At 38.8% G+C, this 16,897-nt stretch overlaps 1 protein-coding gene across 1 annotated transcript in view; it reads left to right on the top strand.

Moving 5' to 3' along the window:
• CCNT1 (cyclin T1) overlaps positions 1 to 14,139 on the top strand; it is a 28,942-nt gene extending 14,803 nt beyond the window's left edge. The window contains exon 9 of the mRNA XM_046668012.1: positions 8,185 to 14,139. Coding sequence (XP_046523968.1) covers positions 8,185 to 9,591 — 1,407 coding nt within the window. The 3' untranslated portion in view covers positions 9,592 to 14,139. The remainder of the gene's footprint in view (positions 1 to 8,184) is intronic.
• Positions 14,140 to 16,897: the final 2,758 nt, after the last annotated feature.

Raw genomic sequence — 16,897 nt, forward strand, 5'->3', positions numbered from 1 at the left:
ATGGGTGTACAAATATCTCTTCAAAAGCCTGCTTTCAGTTCTTTTGGGTATGTACCCAGGAATGGAATTCCTGGATCATACAGTAGTTCTATTTTTAATTTGTTGAGGAACGACGACAGTGTTTTCCATAGTGGCTGTACTATTTTACATTCCTGCTGACAGTGTATAAGAGTTCAGTTTCTTCACGTTCTCACCAGCACGTCTTTTATTTTTTTGATAGTAACCATCGTAATAGGTATGAGGTGGTATCTCATTGTAGTTTTGATTTGCATTTTCCTAATGATTAATGATGTTAAGCAGCTTTTCATCTGCTGATTGGCCATTTCTTTATCTTGGGAGAAATGTCTGTTCATTCGAGTCCCTTTGTCCATTTTTGAATTGGGTTGTTTGTTTTTTTGTTGAGTTTTAGGAGTTCTCCATGTATTCTGGTTATTAATCCCTTAGCAGATGTATGATTTACAAATATTTTCTTCCATTCTGTGGGTTGTCTTTTTACTCTTGGTTCTGCCTTTTGATGCACAGAATTTTTAAATTTCTGTGAAGTCTGAATTGTCCTTCTTTTGTTGTTGTTACCTATGCCTTTGGTATCATATCCAGGAAATCACTGCTAAATCCAGTCTCATGAAGCTTTTGTCTTATGTTTTATTCTATGATTTTTATTTTTGTAGGTCTAACATTTAGGCCCTTTATCCATTTTGAGTTAATTTTCGTGTATGATGTTAGGTAAGGGTCCAACTTCATTCTTTTGCATGTGGATATCCAGTTTTCCCAGACCATTTGTTGAAGACTATCCTTTTCCCATTGAGTAGTCTTGACACCCTTGTCAAAAATCATTTGACCATATATGCAAGGGTTTATTTCTGGGGTCTCTATTCTATTCCGCTTATCTGTATGCTTGTCTTTATGCCAGTACCACACTCTGTTGATTACTGTAGCTTTATAGTAAGTTTTGAAATCAGGAAGTGTGAGTCCTCCAGTTTTGTTCCTTATTTTCAAGATTGTTTTGGCTATTCATCATCCCTTGAGATTCCTTAGGGTGAATTTTTCTGTTTCTTCAAAAAAAAAGTCATTGAGATTTTGATAGGGATTCCATTGAATCTGTAGATTGCTTTGGGGTAGCACTCACATTTTAACAATATTAAATCTTCAAATCCAGAACATGGGATGAGTTTCCCTTTATGTCTTATTTAATTTCTTTCAGCAATGTTTTGCAGGTTTCATTGTACATGTCTTTCACCTCCTTGGTTAAGTTAATTGCTAAGTATTTTATTCTTTTTGTTACTTTTATAAATGGAAATGTTTTCATAATTTCCCTTTCAGATTGTTCATTGTGTATGGAAATGCAACTGAATTTTGTGTGTTGACCTTGTATCTTGCTTATGTTGCTGAATTCATTTATTAATGCTAATTTTTTTTTGGTGGAATCTTTAGAGTTTTCTACATATAAGATCATATCTGCAAACAGATAGTTTTGCTTCTTCTTTTCCAATTTGGATGCCTTTTATTTCTTTTTTTGCCTAGTTGCTCTGATGAGAACTTCCAGTACTATATCATGAAAACGTCTAGTACTACGTTAAAGTCATGAAAGTGAGCCTTTTTGCCTTGTTCCTGATCTTAGAGAAAGCTTTCGGTTTTGCACCATTGAATCTGATGTTCATTGTGGGTGTTTCATATATGGCTTTTATTATGTTGAGGTAATTTCCTTAGATTCCTGGTTTGTTGAGTGTTTTTATCGTGAAAGTGTGTTGAATTTTGTTGAACACTTTTTCTGCATCAGTTGAGATGATCATGTGGTTTTTTCCTTCATTCTGTTTAGTGGTGTATTATGTGGATTGATTTTTGTATGTTGAACCATCCTTGCATTCCTAGAATAAATCCCACTTAGTCATGTATATGATCCTTTTACTATGCCACTGAATTCAGTTTGCTAGTATTTTTTTTCTCGAGGATTTTTGCATCAATGGTCATAAGGGATATTGGTCTATAATTTTCTTTTCTTCCAGTGTCTTTGTCTGGCTTTGGTATCTGGGTAATGCTGGCCTCATAGAATGAATTGGGAGCTGTTCCCTCCCCTTCAAATTTTTGGGAAAGTTTGAAAAGGATTGGTATTACTTCTTTAAATGTTTGGTAGGATTAACTGGTGAAGGGCTTATCTTTGTTGGGAGATTTTTGATTATTGATTCAATCTTTTTACTAGTTATAAGTCTATTCAGATTTTGTATTTCTTCAAGATTTAGTCTTGGTAGGTTTTGTGTGTTGCTAGGAATTTCTCCATTTCATCTGGATTATCCAATTTGTTGGTGTACAATTGTTGATAGTACTCTTTTTTTTAAAAAAGATTGGTGCCTGAGCTAACAACTGTTGCCAGTCGTCTTTTTTTTTTTCCCTGCTTTTTCTCCCCAAATCCCCCGAGTGCATAGTTGTATATTTTAGTTGTGGGTCCTTCTAGTTGTGGCATATGGGACACCACCTCAGCGTGGCCTGACGAGCAGTGCCATGTCCGCGCCCATTATCTGAACCAGCAAAACCCTGGCCTGCCAAAGTGGAGCACATGAACTTAGCCACGCAGCTGGCCCCAGTACTCTTCTTATAATCCTTATTTCTGCAGAATCTGTAACATTGTCTCCACTTTTATTTCTGATTTTAGTAGTTTGAGTCTCCTTTTTCCCTTAGTCCATCTAGCTAAAGGTTTGTCAATTTTGTTGATCTTCTCAAAGAACCAACTTTTTGTTTCATTGATTTTTCTCTATTTTTCTGTTTTGTTTTATCTCTTCTCTAATCTTTATTATAGCCTTCCTTCTGCTAGCTTTGGATTTAGATTTAGTTGGATCTTCTTTTTCTAGATCTATAAGTTGTAAAGTTACTGTAAGATCTTGTTTTTTTTTTAAAGATTGGCACTTGAGCTAACAACTGTTGCCAATCTTCTTGTTTTTTTTCCCCCCTGCTTTTTCTCCCCAAATCCCCCCAGTACACAGCTGCATATTTCAGTTGTGGGTCCTTCTAGTTGTGGTAGGTGGGATGCTGCCTCAACATGGCCTAATGAGCGGTGCCATGTCTGTGCCCAGGACCCGAACTGGCGAAACCCTGAGCCACTGAAGTTGGAGTTCGCGAACTTAACCACTTGGTCACGGGGCCGGCCCCTAAGATCTTGTTTTTTTATGTAAGCATTTATAGCTATAAATTTCTCCCTTAGCACCACTTTCACGTTGTCCCATAAATTTTGATGTGCTGTGTTTTCATTTTCATTCATCTGTCAGTATTTTTTGATTTCCCTTTTGGTTTCTTCTTTGATCCATTGGTTGTTTAAGAGTGTGTTGTTTAATTTCCCCAATTTTGTGAATTTTTCAATTTCCCTTGTGTTAATTGATTTCTAACTTTATCCTGCTGTGGTCAGAAAAGATGCTTTGTATGATATCTACCTTTTAAAATCTGTTGAGACTTAGTTTGTGGCCTAACATATGTTCTCTCCTGGAAAGTATCCCATGCGCTCTTGAGAAGAATGTGTATGCTACTGTTGTTTGGTAGTGTGTTCTGTATACGTCTGTTAGATCTAGTTGGTTTATTTTTTAAGCCCTCTATTTCCTTATCTTCTGTCTGCTTGTTCTATTTCTTATTGTGAATGGGGTATTGAAGTCTCCAACTGTTATTGTAAAACTGTCTGTTTCTCCCTTCAGTCTGTCGGGTTTTGCTTTGTATATTTTGATGATCTGTCATTAGGTGTGTAAATGTTTATAATTGTTATATCTTATTGCTGTATTGAGTCTTTTGTTAATGTATAATGTCCTCCTTTGTCTCTTGAAACCTTTTTTGATTTGAAGTTGATTTTGTCTGATATTAATGTAGCCACCTCTGCTCTTATTAGTTATTGTTTGCATGATATATCTTTTTCCTTCCTTTTGCTTTCAGCCTGTTTGGGTCTTTCAGTTGCTTGTAGACAGCATATAGTTGGATCGTGGGTTTATTTATTTATTTATTTATTTTATTATTTATTTTTTTTAAGATTTTATTTTTTCCTTTTTCTCCCCAAAGCCCCCTGGTGTACATAGTTGTATGTTCTTCGTTCTGGGTCCTTCTAGTTGTGGCATGTGGGGTGCTGCCTCAGCGTGGTTTGATGAGCAGTGCCATGTCCGCGCCCAGGATTCGAACCAACGAAACACTGGGCCGCCTGCAGCGGAGCGCGCGAACTTAACCACTCGGCCGGGGGGCCAGCCCCTGGATCATGTTTTTTTAATACATTCTACCAATCTCTTTTCTTTGAGTCTTTTTATTAAGAGCGTAATCCATTTACACCTGAAGTAATTACAGATAAGGAAGGATTTACTTCTGTCATCGTGCTATTTGCTTTATATATGCTTTATAGCTTTTTGTCCTATTTCCGGCATTACTGTCTTCTTTTTTATTAATCTTTTGTGGTGAAAATTTTAAATTCCTTTCACATTTTCCTCTTTTGTATATTCTACAGCTGTTTTCTTTGTGGTTACCATGGGAATTATATTTAATATCCTAAAGTTACAATACTCTAACTTGAATTTATAACAGTTTAACTTTTATAACATACGAAACTCCTCTCCTTTACAGATGCATCCTTACCCCTTTTGGTTGTTGATGTCACCAAATTATATCTTTATACATTATGTGTCCCAAAACATAAACTAATAATTCTTTTAAATGTGTTAGGCTCTTAAACTTTATAGAAAATAAGATTTGGAGTTATAAATCAAAGTTACAGTAATACTAGGTTTTACATTAATAAATATTTTTCCTTAAAATGTGTTAATCTCTTAAGTCATGTAGAAAACAAAAAGCACGGTTACAAATCATTGTTACAGTAATACTAGCCTTTGTAATTGCCCATGTATTTACCTTTATTGAGATGTGTATTTCTCCATATAGCTTCAAGTTACTGTCTAGTCTCCTTTCGTTTCACCTTGGAGGGCTTCCTTGAGCATATCTTATATGACTGGTCCAGTCGTCATGAACTCCCTCAGCTTTTATTTGTCTGGAAATGTCTTAATTTCTCCTTTATTTTGTTGAAGGACATTTTTGCTGGATATGGGATTCTTAGTTGACAATCTTTTTCTTTTAGCACTTGGAATGTATCGGCTCAGTGTCTTCTGACCTCCAAAGTTTCTGATGAGAAATCTCATCATCCTATTTTGAGGAAGATTAGCCCTGAGCTAACTGCTACCAGTCCTCTTCTTTTTGCTGAGGAAAACTGGCCCTGAGCCAACATCCATGCCTATCTTTCTCTACTTTATACGTGGGACGCCTATCACAGTATGGCTTGCCAAGTGGTGCCATGTCCTCAACCAGGATCCAAACTGGCAAACCCCTGGCCACCAAAGTGGAATGTCCGCACTTAGCCTCTGCGCCACTGGGCTGGCCCCTCATGATCTTTTTGTTGTTGTTGTTGACGAAGATTCGCTCTGAGCTAACATCCGTGTCAATCTTTCTCTGTTTTTTTAGTGTGTGGGCTGCCAGCACAGCATGGCTGCTACAATGTTGTAGGTCCGTGCCTGGGAACTGAACTCGGGTCACTGAAGTGGAGCATGCTGAACTTAACCACTAGATCACTGGGGCTGACTCTCATGATCTTATTGAGGATCTCTTGTATGTGTTGGTTCACTTCTTTGTTGCTGCTTTCAAGATTCTGCTTTTGGCTTTTTTTTTTTTCCAAGGAAGATTAGCCCTGAGCTAACTACTGCCAATCCTCCTCTTTTTTTTTTTTTTTTTTTGCTGAGGAAGACTGGCCCTGAGTTAACATCCATGCCCATCTTCCTCTACTTTATACATGGCACGCCTACCACAGCATGGCTTTTGCCAAGCGGTGCCATGTCCGCACCTGGGATCTGAACCGGCGAACCCCGGGCCGCAAAGAAGTGGAACGTGCGCACTTAACCACTGCGCCACCAGGCTGGCCCTGTTTTTGGCTTTTGAAAGTGTCGTTATAGACAGTCTCTGACTTAACAATGGTTCAGCTTACAATTTTTCAACTTTGCAGTGATGTGAAAGAATATGCATTCAGTAGAAACTATACTTCAAATTTTGATTTTTTTTTCCCCTGGGCTAATGATAGGTGGTATGATACTTTCTCATGGTGCTGGGCAGCAGCAGCAAGCTGCAGCTCCCAATCAGCCACACGATCACGAGTGAAAACAACTCATACACTTAGAACTATTCTGTACCCATATGATCATTTTGTTTTTCACTTTCAGTGCAGTATTCAATAAATTACATGAGATATTCAACACTTTATTATAAAAATAGACTCTGTGTTAATGATTTTGCCCAACCATAGGCTAGTGTAAATGTTTTGAGCATGTTGAAGGTACGGTAGCTAAGCTGTTATGTTTGGTAGGTTAGGTGTGTTAGATGCATTTTTGATTTAAGATATTTTCAATTTAGGATGGGTTTATTGGGACGTAACCCCATGGTAAGTCAAGGAAGATCTGTAGTATGTCTTGGTGTGAATCTCTTTTGCGTTCATCTTGTTTTTGAGTTTGTTGAGGTTCTTAGATGTTTATGTTCATGTCTTTCATCAAATTTGGGAAGTTTTCAGCTGCTATTTCTTCAAATATTCTCTTTGTTCTTTTCTCACTCTTTTCTCCTTCTAGAGCTCCCACAATGCATATGGTGGTTCTCTTGATGATATCCCATAGGTCTCTTAACCTCTGTTCACTTGCTTCAATCTCTTTTCTTTCTGTTCTTCAGACTCAATAATTTCCATTGTCCAATCATCACGTTTGCTGATTCTTTCTTCTGCCTGCTCAGATCTGCCTTTGAATCCCTCTAGTGCATTTTTCATTTCAGTTATTGTACTTTTCAGCTCCAGGGTTTCTTTTTAGATTTTCTGTCTTCTTACTGATGTTTCCATTTTGTTCACACATTGTTTTCTTGACTTTCCCCACATCTTCCTTTAATTCTTTGAGTATCTTTAAGGGACTTAAAGTCTTTGTCTTGTAGATCTGCCATCAGAGGTTTTTCAGGGACAGTTTCTGTTGATTTATTTTTTCCTTTGAATGGGCCATACTTTCCTGTTTCTTTATATGCCTCGTGTTTCTTTTGGTGAACACCGGACATTTGAATCTAATAACATGGTAATTCTGGAAATCAGATTCTCTCCCTCCCCCAGGGTTTGCTGTTTTATGTTATTGTTTTTGTTTATTTTGTAGGGGCAGGGGGGTTGATTTTTTAGGGTGTGTCTGTGCTGAAGATCAGCCTGAGGTGTAAACTTAAGGTCTTCTCTGGTCTTTTCTGAGCCTTTCCCTGGACATGTGTGGTCTTTTTCTAATTTTCCCTGTGTATGCATTTGTTTTTGAATGTCCTACTCTTTAATGTCTGGCACCCAAAAGGGGAAAAAGCAAAAGATGAAGGAGGGGAGGAAGAGTGTTGGCCTTTTCAATCCCCTGGAAGTCACTTCAGCCAGATGGGGAGGGGCTTGCAACAGTGGAGGAAGGTGCAAGAACAATGGCTGCCTCCCTCTTTGTACCTTTGTGATCAGAAGCAGCAGCAATCAGCGATCAGAGCACAGATCCCCAATATATGGAGGAGAGAGTCCTTTTTGCCCACTCTGGCTCTCACAAGCTGTGTGCAAGCTGCTCCAGGAATAGATGCCTAGCTGCCTGCTACATGGCTAGGGGTGGGGGCTTAGTCATTGTTACTGTTTTGAGAGCTGAAATTGATGGAAATTAACCCGGATTTACTGTCTGCGGTTTACCCTGGAAGTTGCAAGCCTTCAAAAGACTCCAGAATTTCAAAATAGTTGCTTCAGACAGATTCTGCCAATGTAATTGTCTGGGTGGGGAGATAGATTTCCTGGTGCTTCCTACTCCGCCATCTTCCCAGAATCCTTCGCTCATTTTTTAAGGCTAAATAATATTTCATTTTCTTTATCCATTCATTCATTGATGGACTCTTGGGTTGCTTTCATATCTTGAGTATTGTGAATAATACTGCAATGAATGCAGACATCTCTTTCACATCCTGTTTGTGTGACTCTTAATTGAAGCTTTTAAAAATCTTGTCTCGTATTGGCAATAATTACTGATCTCATGTTGGAGTAGCCTTCTGCTTATGGGCTATCCAGAATTCCCAACGTACAGGAAGCACAGTCTACTCATTTCAGTGTTTTTTTCCACTTGATAAATTACCTAAAGTGAAGAGATGTCATTTGCTTCATTCTAGGCATGCCAGGCTGCCAAGAAAACAAAAGCAGATGACCGAGGAACAGATGAAAACACTTCAGAGCAGACAATCCTCAATATGATTTCCCAGAGCTCCTCCGACACAACTATTGCAGGTTTAATGAGCATGTCAACTTCTTCTACCACAAGTACAGTGCCTTCCCTTCCAACCACTGAAGAGTCATCCAGCAACTTGAGCGGTGTGGAGATGTTGCAGGGCGAGCGTTGGCTGTCCTCCCAACCTCCTTTTAAACTAGAACCTGCTCAGGGCCATCGGACTAGTGAGAATCTAGCACTTATAGGAGTTGATCATTCCTTGCAACAGGATGGTTCGAATGCATTTATTTCCCAGAAGCAGAATAGTAGTAAGAGTGTGCCATCAGCTAAAGTGTCACTGAAAGAATACCGTGCAAAGCATGCAGAAGAGTTGGCTGCCCAGAAGAGGCAACTGGAGAACATGGAGGCCAACGTAAAGTCACAGTATGCATATGCTGCCCAGAATCTCCTATCTCACCATGATAGCCATTCGTCAGTTATTCTGAAAATGCCCATAGAGGGTTCAGAAAACCCCGAGCGGCCTTTTCTGGAAAAGGCTGACAAAACAGCTCTCAAAATGAGAATCCCAGTTGCAAGTGGAGATAAAGCTGCCTCTTCAAAACCAGAGGAGATAAAAGTGCGCATTAAAGTCCATGCTGCACCTGACAAGCACAATTCTATAGATGACAGTGTCACAAAGAGCCGAGAGCACAAAGAGAAGCACAAGACTCACCCATCTAATCATCATCATCATCATAATCACCACTCACACAAGCACTCTCACTCACAGCTTCCAGCTGGTACTGGGAACAAACGGCCAGGTGATCCAAAACATAGCAGTCAGACAAGCACCTTAGCACACAAAACCTATAGCTTGTCTAGTTCTTTCTCCTCTTCCAGTTCTAGTCGTAAAAGGGGCCCCCCTGAAGAGACTGGAGGGGCACTTTTTGATCATCCAGCCAAGATTGCCAAGAGTACTAAATCCTCTTCCATAAATTTCTTCCCTCCTCTTCCTACAATGGCCCAGTTGCCTGGGCATAGCTCAGACACAAGTGGCCTTCCTTTTTCACAGCCCAGCTGTAAAACTCGAGTTCCTCATATGAAACTGGATAAAGGCCCCACGGGGGCCAATGGTCACAACACAACCCAGACGATAGACTATCAAGATACTGTGAATATGCTTCACTCCCTTCTCCATGCCCAGGGTGTTCAGCCCACTCAGCCCCCTGCATTGGAATTTGTTCATTCTTACGGTGAATATCTGAATCCACGGGCTGGTGGAATGCCATCCAGATCTGGCAATACAGACAAACCCAGGCTACCACCTCTACCATCAGAACCTCCTCCACCACTTCCACCCCTTCCTAAGTAGAAAAGAAAAAGAAGAGGAGAAAAAAACTTCTTTAAAAACACATGCTTTCTCTCTTTTTTTAACTACTGATTCTGGACTAAGAAAATTACTTCCCTTATGAAATATGTCACCCTGCTTGGACTAGGGAATAAAATAATATCGAGACATAGGTGGAAGGGTGGTAGAGGGCCTTCGTTACTATATCTGCTGCCTCAGAAATTTAACTATTTTATTATAGTTTTTACTGGTATTAGAGAGGTGAGAATGTGTTGAAGCTGTGAAGGATTAAGAATACTTTCTCTATTCTTGGCCTTTCCACCTCCTAATTAGGTTGATTAGAGTTGATATCTTCCCTCTTCTTGCCAGGACTGAAATCTGGAGGGTTTGTTTTATCAAACAGTTGTGGATCATTTTGGTGTTTAATATATCAGAAGAGAGGAAGTATTTAAACGTCAAAATCTTTTAAGAGACTTTTAAAAAATAATTTAAAGAAAGTAAGTTATCTGTTTAGTTTTTTTATATAAATGGGGAGGGGATAGGGATTTTGCTGTGTTTATGAGATACATAGCAATGAGTCCTGGGGGGGGGGATTGGAGGGTGGGGGGGAGTGTAGGGGGAATGGGAGGATATGCTTTTGGCCATGAGTGCTCAGATAGGCTCCGGCCACTTGAAGTGTTGAGACCTTTAAGTGTGTATGTAAGTGTGGGTATGTGTGTTTTTAAGTGTGTGTGTTTAAAAATCATGTTTTACCTTTCCCTCCTTGTCCCTCACCATTTTCACTTCCCAACAGTCTCCTGGAGAGAGCACGGTGTGGCCTTTAGAACATGAAGGAAGATACATGTAGGACATGGTATTTTCCCCTTTCTTTATGTTGTAATTGAGTGGTAGCCTTCTGAATTCTGGTTTGGGCAGGTGCAGCCAATGGCCTGACTCTGGGCTCCATTATAAAAACTTCCTTTTTACCCTTTTTTTCCTTTTGATGCAGAACAAAGATGTGGTTGAGGAAGAAGGGTTGGAGAGCATGGCCGGCTTCTGCCCTGCAGGATTGGGTGTGTCTTTTTTCAAGTTGGGCTTTGGGAAAGTGTTCAAGTGATAGCAGCCTCAGGGTCTCTGAAGAGAGGGGGGATGTGCTACATATTCTGCCTATGAAAGACCAGACCATATGTGAGAGTAGTTCTGGGAGAAGCCATGGAGCCAGAGATTGTGACTGGGAATTTTTAGGACAGTGTATTTTAAATTACATTATGAATGTAAAACTTGCTTTTATCTGTATGTCTGAAGGGAAACAGCTGCATCCTCAGTTTTTGCAGCCTATATGACTTCAGAGATTGGAGCTTGTGAATTTAACAGTACTGGTGCCATGAAGGTAAGCAAGCCTAGCGCACAGATACTGTTAGGTTTACATTGTCCATCTTTGGTGGCTTTAGCTTCTAGGCAGAGGTTCTTCAGGAGTTTTCTAAGAATCCTTTAGAAAGAATTCTAAGCCAAGTTGTCTCACTGAAAATGCCATTATCTACAGATCATTTGATGTGATATTCATTGGTCTTCATGGCATTTTTTGCTATGGAAAAGGATGATGCAATTTGAATATGTCTTTTTTTAGTGCAGCTTCTTTCACACTAAGTATTCTTTGTGGAGAAATTGAATTTTTTTCATTGGAAGTCATAGGGAGATAGGAGTTGTACATCTGCTACCGCTTGCCAGGAATAGGTTGGGGAGAAAACTGAGGCAGTTGGAATTGGTGATGCACTGGCCTAAAATAGGAAAGAATTTGTACAGTAAACCTTAACTGAAGGTAAATTAGCGTCCTGCATCTCTGTGTATTTGAACTCTCTAGAGTGCCTGCCATTGCTGTGTAAGATGAGCTCTCTGCTGACCTATAAACCAGTAATGCTTTTGACTTGGAATGTCGCGTCACTTTTATAGATGACATTTTCCTCTTTCTCTTTGAAATTTTCTGTGTTGTGCTAGGTAATTGGTAGATGTGTGGTGTGTTTACTAAATTTAGGTTTTGTATTTATTTAGATTTTGTTTGGTGAAGTCTGCTTTCCTTCCTGACTTTCCCAAAAGGTTATTTAGTTTGCATCTGTATCTTTGTGGAATTGATGATCACTGATTTGATTATGAAAATCTTTCCCAGCTTTCAGTTTTTCTCATCAAATGTCACATATTTTCTAATCACATGTACTCCCTCACCACAGAGGCATATGTAGTCACTTAGCCTTATAGCAGTTCTCCATGGCAGTCTGAGTTAGTTCCTTAGAACTTTGTGAGGAGTGAACTAGAAAAAAGTGCTTACTAGAGCTTAGAACCTAAGAGCTGCTTTATGCTGCATAGTCTGGCCTTTGCATTAGTAGGTCATTGCTGATATAGGTCAATTTAGAGATTTTCCTATGTTAATGCCTCCTGATACTGTTTTAAGATACCCACAGTGTCTGCTTTTAGATCTATGCATATGTCATGAACCTCCTTATGGGCTCTGCATGAAGCTGCTGCATTGTCTTTGGGTTAGCAGATGTGTTTGTCAACTTGCATGCATATTGTCCAAATTCCATAAACTTGGGCTTTGAAGGGTTGTGTGGTTTCTAAAATCTGTGTCTTCTTTACTCTCACACATTCAAAGGGTGAAAGAGGGATATATACATCCAAAGTTAGTCTAGCAAATGTGGCTTTCCCCCCCTCATTTTAACCTAGGCTATCAAGGATAAGTGGTGTTAAGCAGGACTGGAGCCTCAAGTTCTGTAAATCTCATTCCTAAAACTTTGCTTGAATCTTATGTTGGCACAAATACCTGTGGATTGTCCTTAGGGCTTTTAATCAGATACCTGTGTTGCCATTAACTCAACTCTAGTGAAGCATTAATCTAAAGCTAAATCGGTCTTTCGAAGTGTCAGTTATGCTTTTTGGGTTTAGAAAATATGTAGGAATTTGTCTAGTCTTCTCACTCATGAATCAGTGTGTTTCCATATCTGAGACCCTAGCTTCCTCTTTTTTTTAAAATGATTTTAGTGTTTTGATTTAATGTATCCTTGTTCATAATTCTGTATTATTGGCTTCACCAGTGTTGATAGAAAAATTTTAAATCTCTAGTTGAAAACAGCAATGGATTAGGATATAGAAATAAAATCATGGTAATATCAGTCCTGGATTTCCTTAAGCCTCTGCTACCTGATTCCCCATACACAGCCCTCCTACCTTGCTTCTGGACGAAGGCAATTAGAGGGGTCTTATCCCAGTATGGCTGGATTTTAACATGTCTGTGTTTCCCACAGAAACATGAACTGTGGGAAATTGGGAACTGATTAAATTTTTAAAAGGATTATTATTTTATTGAAGAGTTATTTTGATACTAATGCTAGGAAAGGGGAGATTCTAGATCATTTTGAAGTTGGAATACAAATATTATTCTCTTGGGTTTGGGAGAATTAAAGCAGTCTATGCAACCCTTCACATGGTGAGATACAAGCCCTCCACGGTCCCACTAAGCTTTCAGTGACTTTGATACTTCCCCAAATTTCTCGTGTTGCTGCTTGTTAACACCCAGCTTTTAACTGAGTGTTTGCTCCTGATGGTTTAAGAAATGTTCGTGTTGTATCACACTGTCAGTTTTATTTTGTCTTTTTAACCCTCTGGGGATGTGAGTTTGAAACAAGCATGGTACTGTAATCCTACCTGATAAAGTGGTCTGGAGTGAGAATTATTTTTTAAGTGGGAGACTCTTCCATTTTAATGTTCCTAAAGTTTTTAATATGAACTTGGCATTGGGAAAGGAAGGGAAAGAAAAAGAATGTTTACTAAAAAGCGGTGTCTACTCTTCCCCTTTATGAGTGTGTATTCATGGTTGAATGAAAAGAGAAAGACTCTGGGGTTTTCTGTTGTCATGTTAAGCGTGGAGAGGGATGCTTGACAGCATGCTAATTGAAGCCAGAGCAAGTATGTTCTCCATCTGGTTATCAGGAACTCTTCAGTTGAAAGCTGAGGACCTAAGTGATTAGTGGTTGGTTGATCACATTGGCGTTGGTTACAGTATGGAAGTGCTGGCTGGGTTAAGCACCCAAAGAAGTGAATGCAGCAGCCTAGCTAGTGTTAACCTAGGTTTCTAGATTTGAAACTGACCTTTCTCCCACCTCCTCCACACACCTAAAACAGTCCGTTTTCTTATCAGACCAAAGAGCAAAGAAGGAAAAAAAAAAAAAAAAAAGCAAAACACTTTACCAATCTATGTCACTCAGGTACAATTTTGTGGTGGTATTTTTGTCTGTTTTCTTTGTATTGCTCTTGAGTCCTTTCTCAGCATATTATTCTGCTGTTGCCTCTGTCTTCCTTGGGGCACCACAATTCTGGATGCTACCCCTGGGATGTCTACTGCTGTTATGTGAATGATAGGATGTAAGTGACCATTACAGTAAGGGCTCTTTGTAAAAAATTCAAAAAAATTTTTAAAAAATTTAAGAAAGGATGTTGTATAAATTTTATAGTCTGGCTATCAGTTTGATATCTTGCTGTCAAGTATGTTTCTCAATCTGTATTTATCCATCCCATCAATAAATGTTAATGATAAAACACTCATCTGATTGTTGTTTATGTGTACTGAGTCTTCAAATTAGTCTTTAACTGTCATTTTATTGATAGGATTACAGTTTTGTTTTAGTTTTCTTTGTATGTTCTTTCTTACTGACAAGATCCTGTGGGAATTGAGTCCATTGGAAAGATCTAAGATTTGGTCATCACTGTCGACCTAATAGTCTAAAGTATGTAGTCAGAGGAAAAAAACCTTCATTCCTTATTGTTGCATGGATACCTGGAAGAGTAACTGGTACACAAAACATATATAGCTCTAAGAGATGATAGTGACATGTACTGCTTATCTAGCAAGCACTATCAACATGATTCATAATTGTATGCTTGGTTCTTTGAGAAATCTGATTTCAGATTATTTTCAAAGACAGTGCATTTGGAAGAAGAAAAATTTGGGTTAGCAGATGTGTCTGTCAGCATGCATATTGTCCAAATTCCTTAACTTAGATTTCAAGGCCATTACAATGCATTTCGAAGAAAAAATTAATAGCATTCTTGGTAGTGCCTGGAAAAATTGATTGTGAATACTCACCCTTTTCCTGGGACATAAACAGACACACACAGGGTAATCCTATAAATTACACATTTAAAGGGAAAGAATTTTTATGTTAAAATACTCCAAAATTATAACACAAAGCATTAGCCATAGTTTAAAAGCTCTTAAAGGAAAAAAAAAGTTTAACAGAATGATATACACTTCTGAAAAAAAAAATCACTTGATTTCTGTTCATTCCTTCTCCCATTTTCTTAACTAAGATGACTTAAGATTTTTGCTGTACCTCTCTTGAAACTTGTGGAAGTTGCTGACATTTTAGGAATTCTGGTCTGGTTTGAATGGAAGAATAGAGAAGCAGTAAATGAATGTTGGAATGGATGATATTACAAAATCATAAATTTGGTGATTTGCCTTTGTTAAGAGGGTTAATATCAACTGTATCATCCTTGGGGATAGTTGAGGTATAAATCATTATAAAGGTAATGTACAACTGGATCTCCGGTTACAGGGTTTGTTAAACTAATTGACACAGAGCTAGGCTTCATTTTATGATCAGTGCTTAAATCATCCTGGTTTCCCTGACTTTTGAGAGCTAAGTAAGAGTGGCTTGCTCTCTATCATTCAACGTTCTGTAGACAGTTTGAAGCCCCTTCTGTGACTTCTGTGGGATTCCCTTAGAGACTTGTATTTTCTGTACTTTCTAGCTCTGGGGCCTACTTCTGAATTGATTGGTTTTATGGATTGTCACATGTCCTACTTTTTTTGCACTGTGGAATCTCAACCTCTCTTCTTCATTTCACGTAATACTCAAAACCAACAGATAACCAAAAAACCACAGTGATGAAAACAAGTTAAAATTGAATACTAGAAGCACCTTTTCCTAAAAGTTTCAGGCATTTCACTGCCTTTCATTTATTCCTTCATTAAAAAATAGTACCTACCAAGTACTATGTACTGTTTACTGATGGGAATATGGCAGTAAACAAAAGAAGCATTCTGCCCTCGTAGAATTTACATTCTAGTTATAGGGAGACAAGTGAAATATAGTATGTTAGATAAAAGTAATTTGGAGAAGATAAAGCAGGGAAGGAGGGATAGGGATTGTGTGTGTGTGTATGTGTGTAGGTAAATAGGGTTGAAACTGGAAATAAGATGGCTAGGGAGAGAGGCCTCATGAAATTACAGTTCAGCAAGGACCTGAAAGAGGTGAGAGAGCAAGCCAGGGGAAGAGCTGGGGTAAGATCATTCCAGGATCATTCCAAGAAAACAAGTATAAAGGTTCTGAGGTAAGAACATGCTAGCACGTTTGAGAAATAGCAAGACCAGTGTAGCTAGTATGGAAATAAGGGGAGGGGAGAGTAGTAGCATATGTGGTTAGGCAATAGAAGGCTAGAAACTGTAGGGCCTTGTCTTTTATGAAGACAGTCAAGTGGGGTACCATTGAAAAGTTTTGAGCAGAGAAGTGACATGATCTAGCTTAGATTTTAAAATGTTCATTTGGGCTGCTTTGTTGAAAGTAGATTGTAGGAGTCACAGTAAGGAGCCTCTCACAATAATTAAGGTAAGAGATGAGAGTGGTTTGGACCAGGTTGGAAGTGCTGAAGATAATAAGTTACATAACTTGACACTGGAGCCAGTGGGATCTGCTATAAGGTTGGAAGAGAAAGAAGTCAAGGATGACTCAGTGTTTGGCTTGACCAACTGGAAGGATGGAGTTGTCATATACTGAGATGAGGATGACTCCAGAAAGAGCAGGAGTTTGGCGTTGATTTCTGTCTCTCTCTCACACACACACTTTTCTCTAGGATTAGCCTCCAAAACTCCAAATTCTCAAAAATTCCCTTTCCTTCAAGAATCCGTATTTCCCAACCTCTATTTACAAACAGCCTCAGGTCCACTTTAACCTATTCAACAGCTAGCAAAGTGTTCAGTGGATTAAAAACAGCTATTCACTCTGTTAAACGGCACAAAGAATTTGCCAATATCTTGACCCTTTAATAATCTGTCCCCTCCCCCACCTAGAAGGAAGTGGTTCTAAATAGCATTTTTTATGTCTGTTTTGGGCTTACCAGGAGGGTTTTTTTTTCAACTAAGACTTTCAGTAAACCCTGTAATTAAACAAAGTCTTTGTTGCATCCCTATCTAGTCCCTAATGCCTCTTTACATTGTTCCCTAGTTTTAATATTCCTTTTTTTTTTTTTTTGAGGAAGATTAGCCCTGAGCTAACATCTGCTGCCAATCCTCTTCTTTTTT

Source organism: Equus quagga, chromosome 1, assembly GCF_021613505.1.
Source record: "Equus quagga isolate Etosha38 chromosome 1, UCLA_HA_Equagga_1.0, whole genome shotgun sequence".
NCBI classification, from domain to species: Eukaryota; Metazoa; Chordata; class Mammalia; order Perissodactyla; family Equidae; genus Equus; species Equus quagga.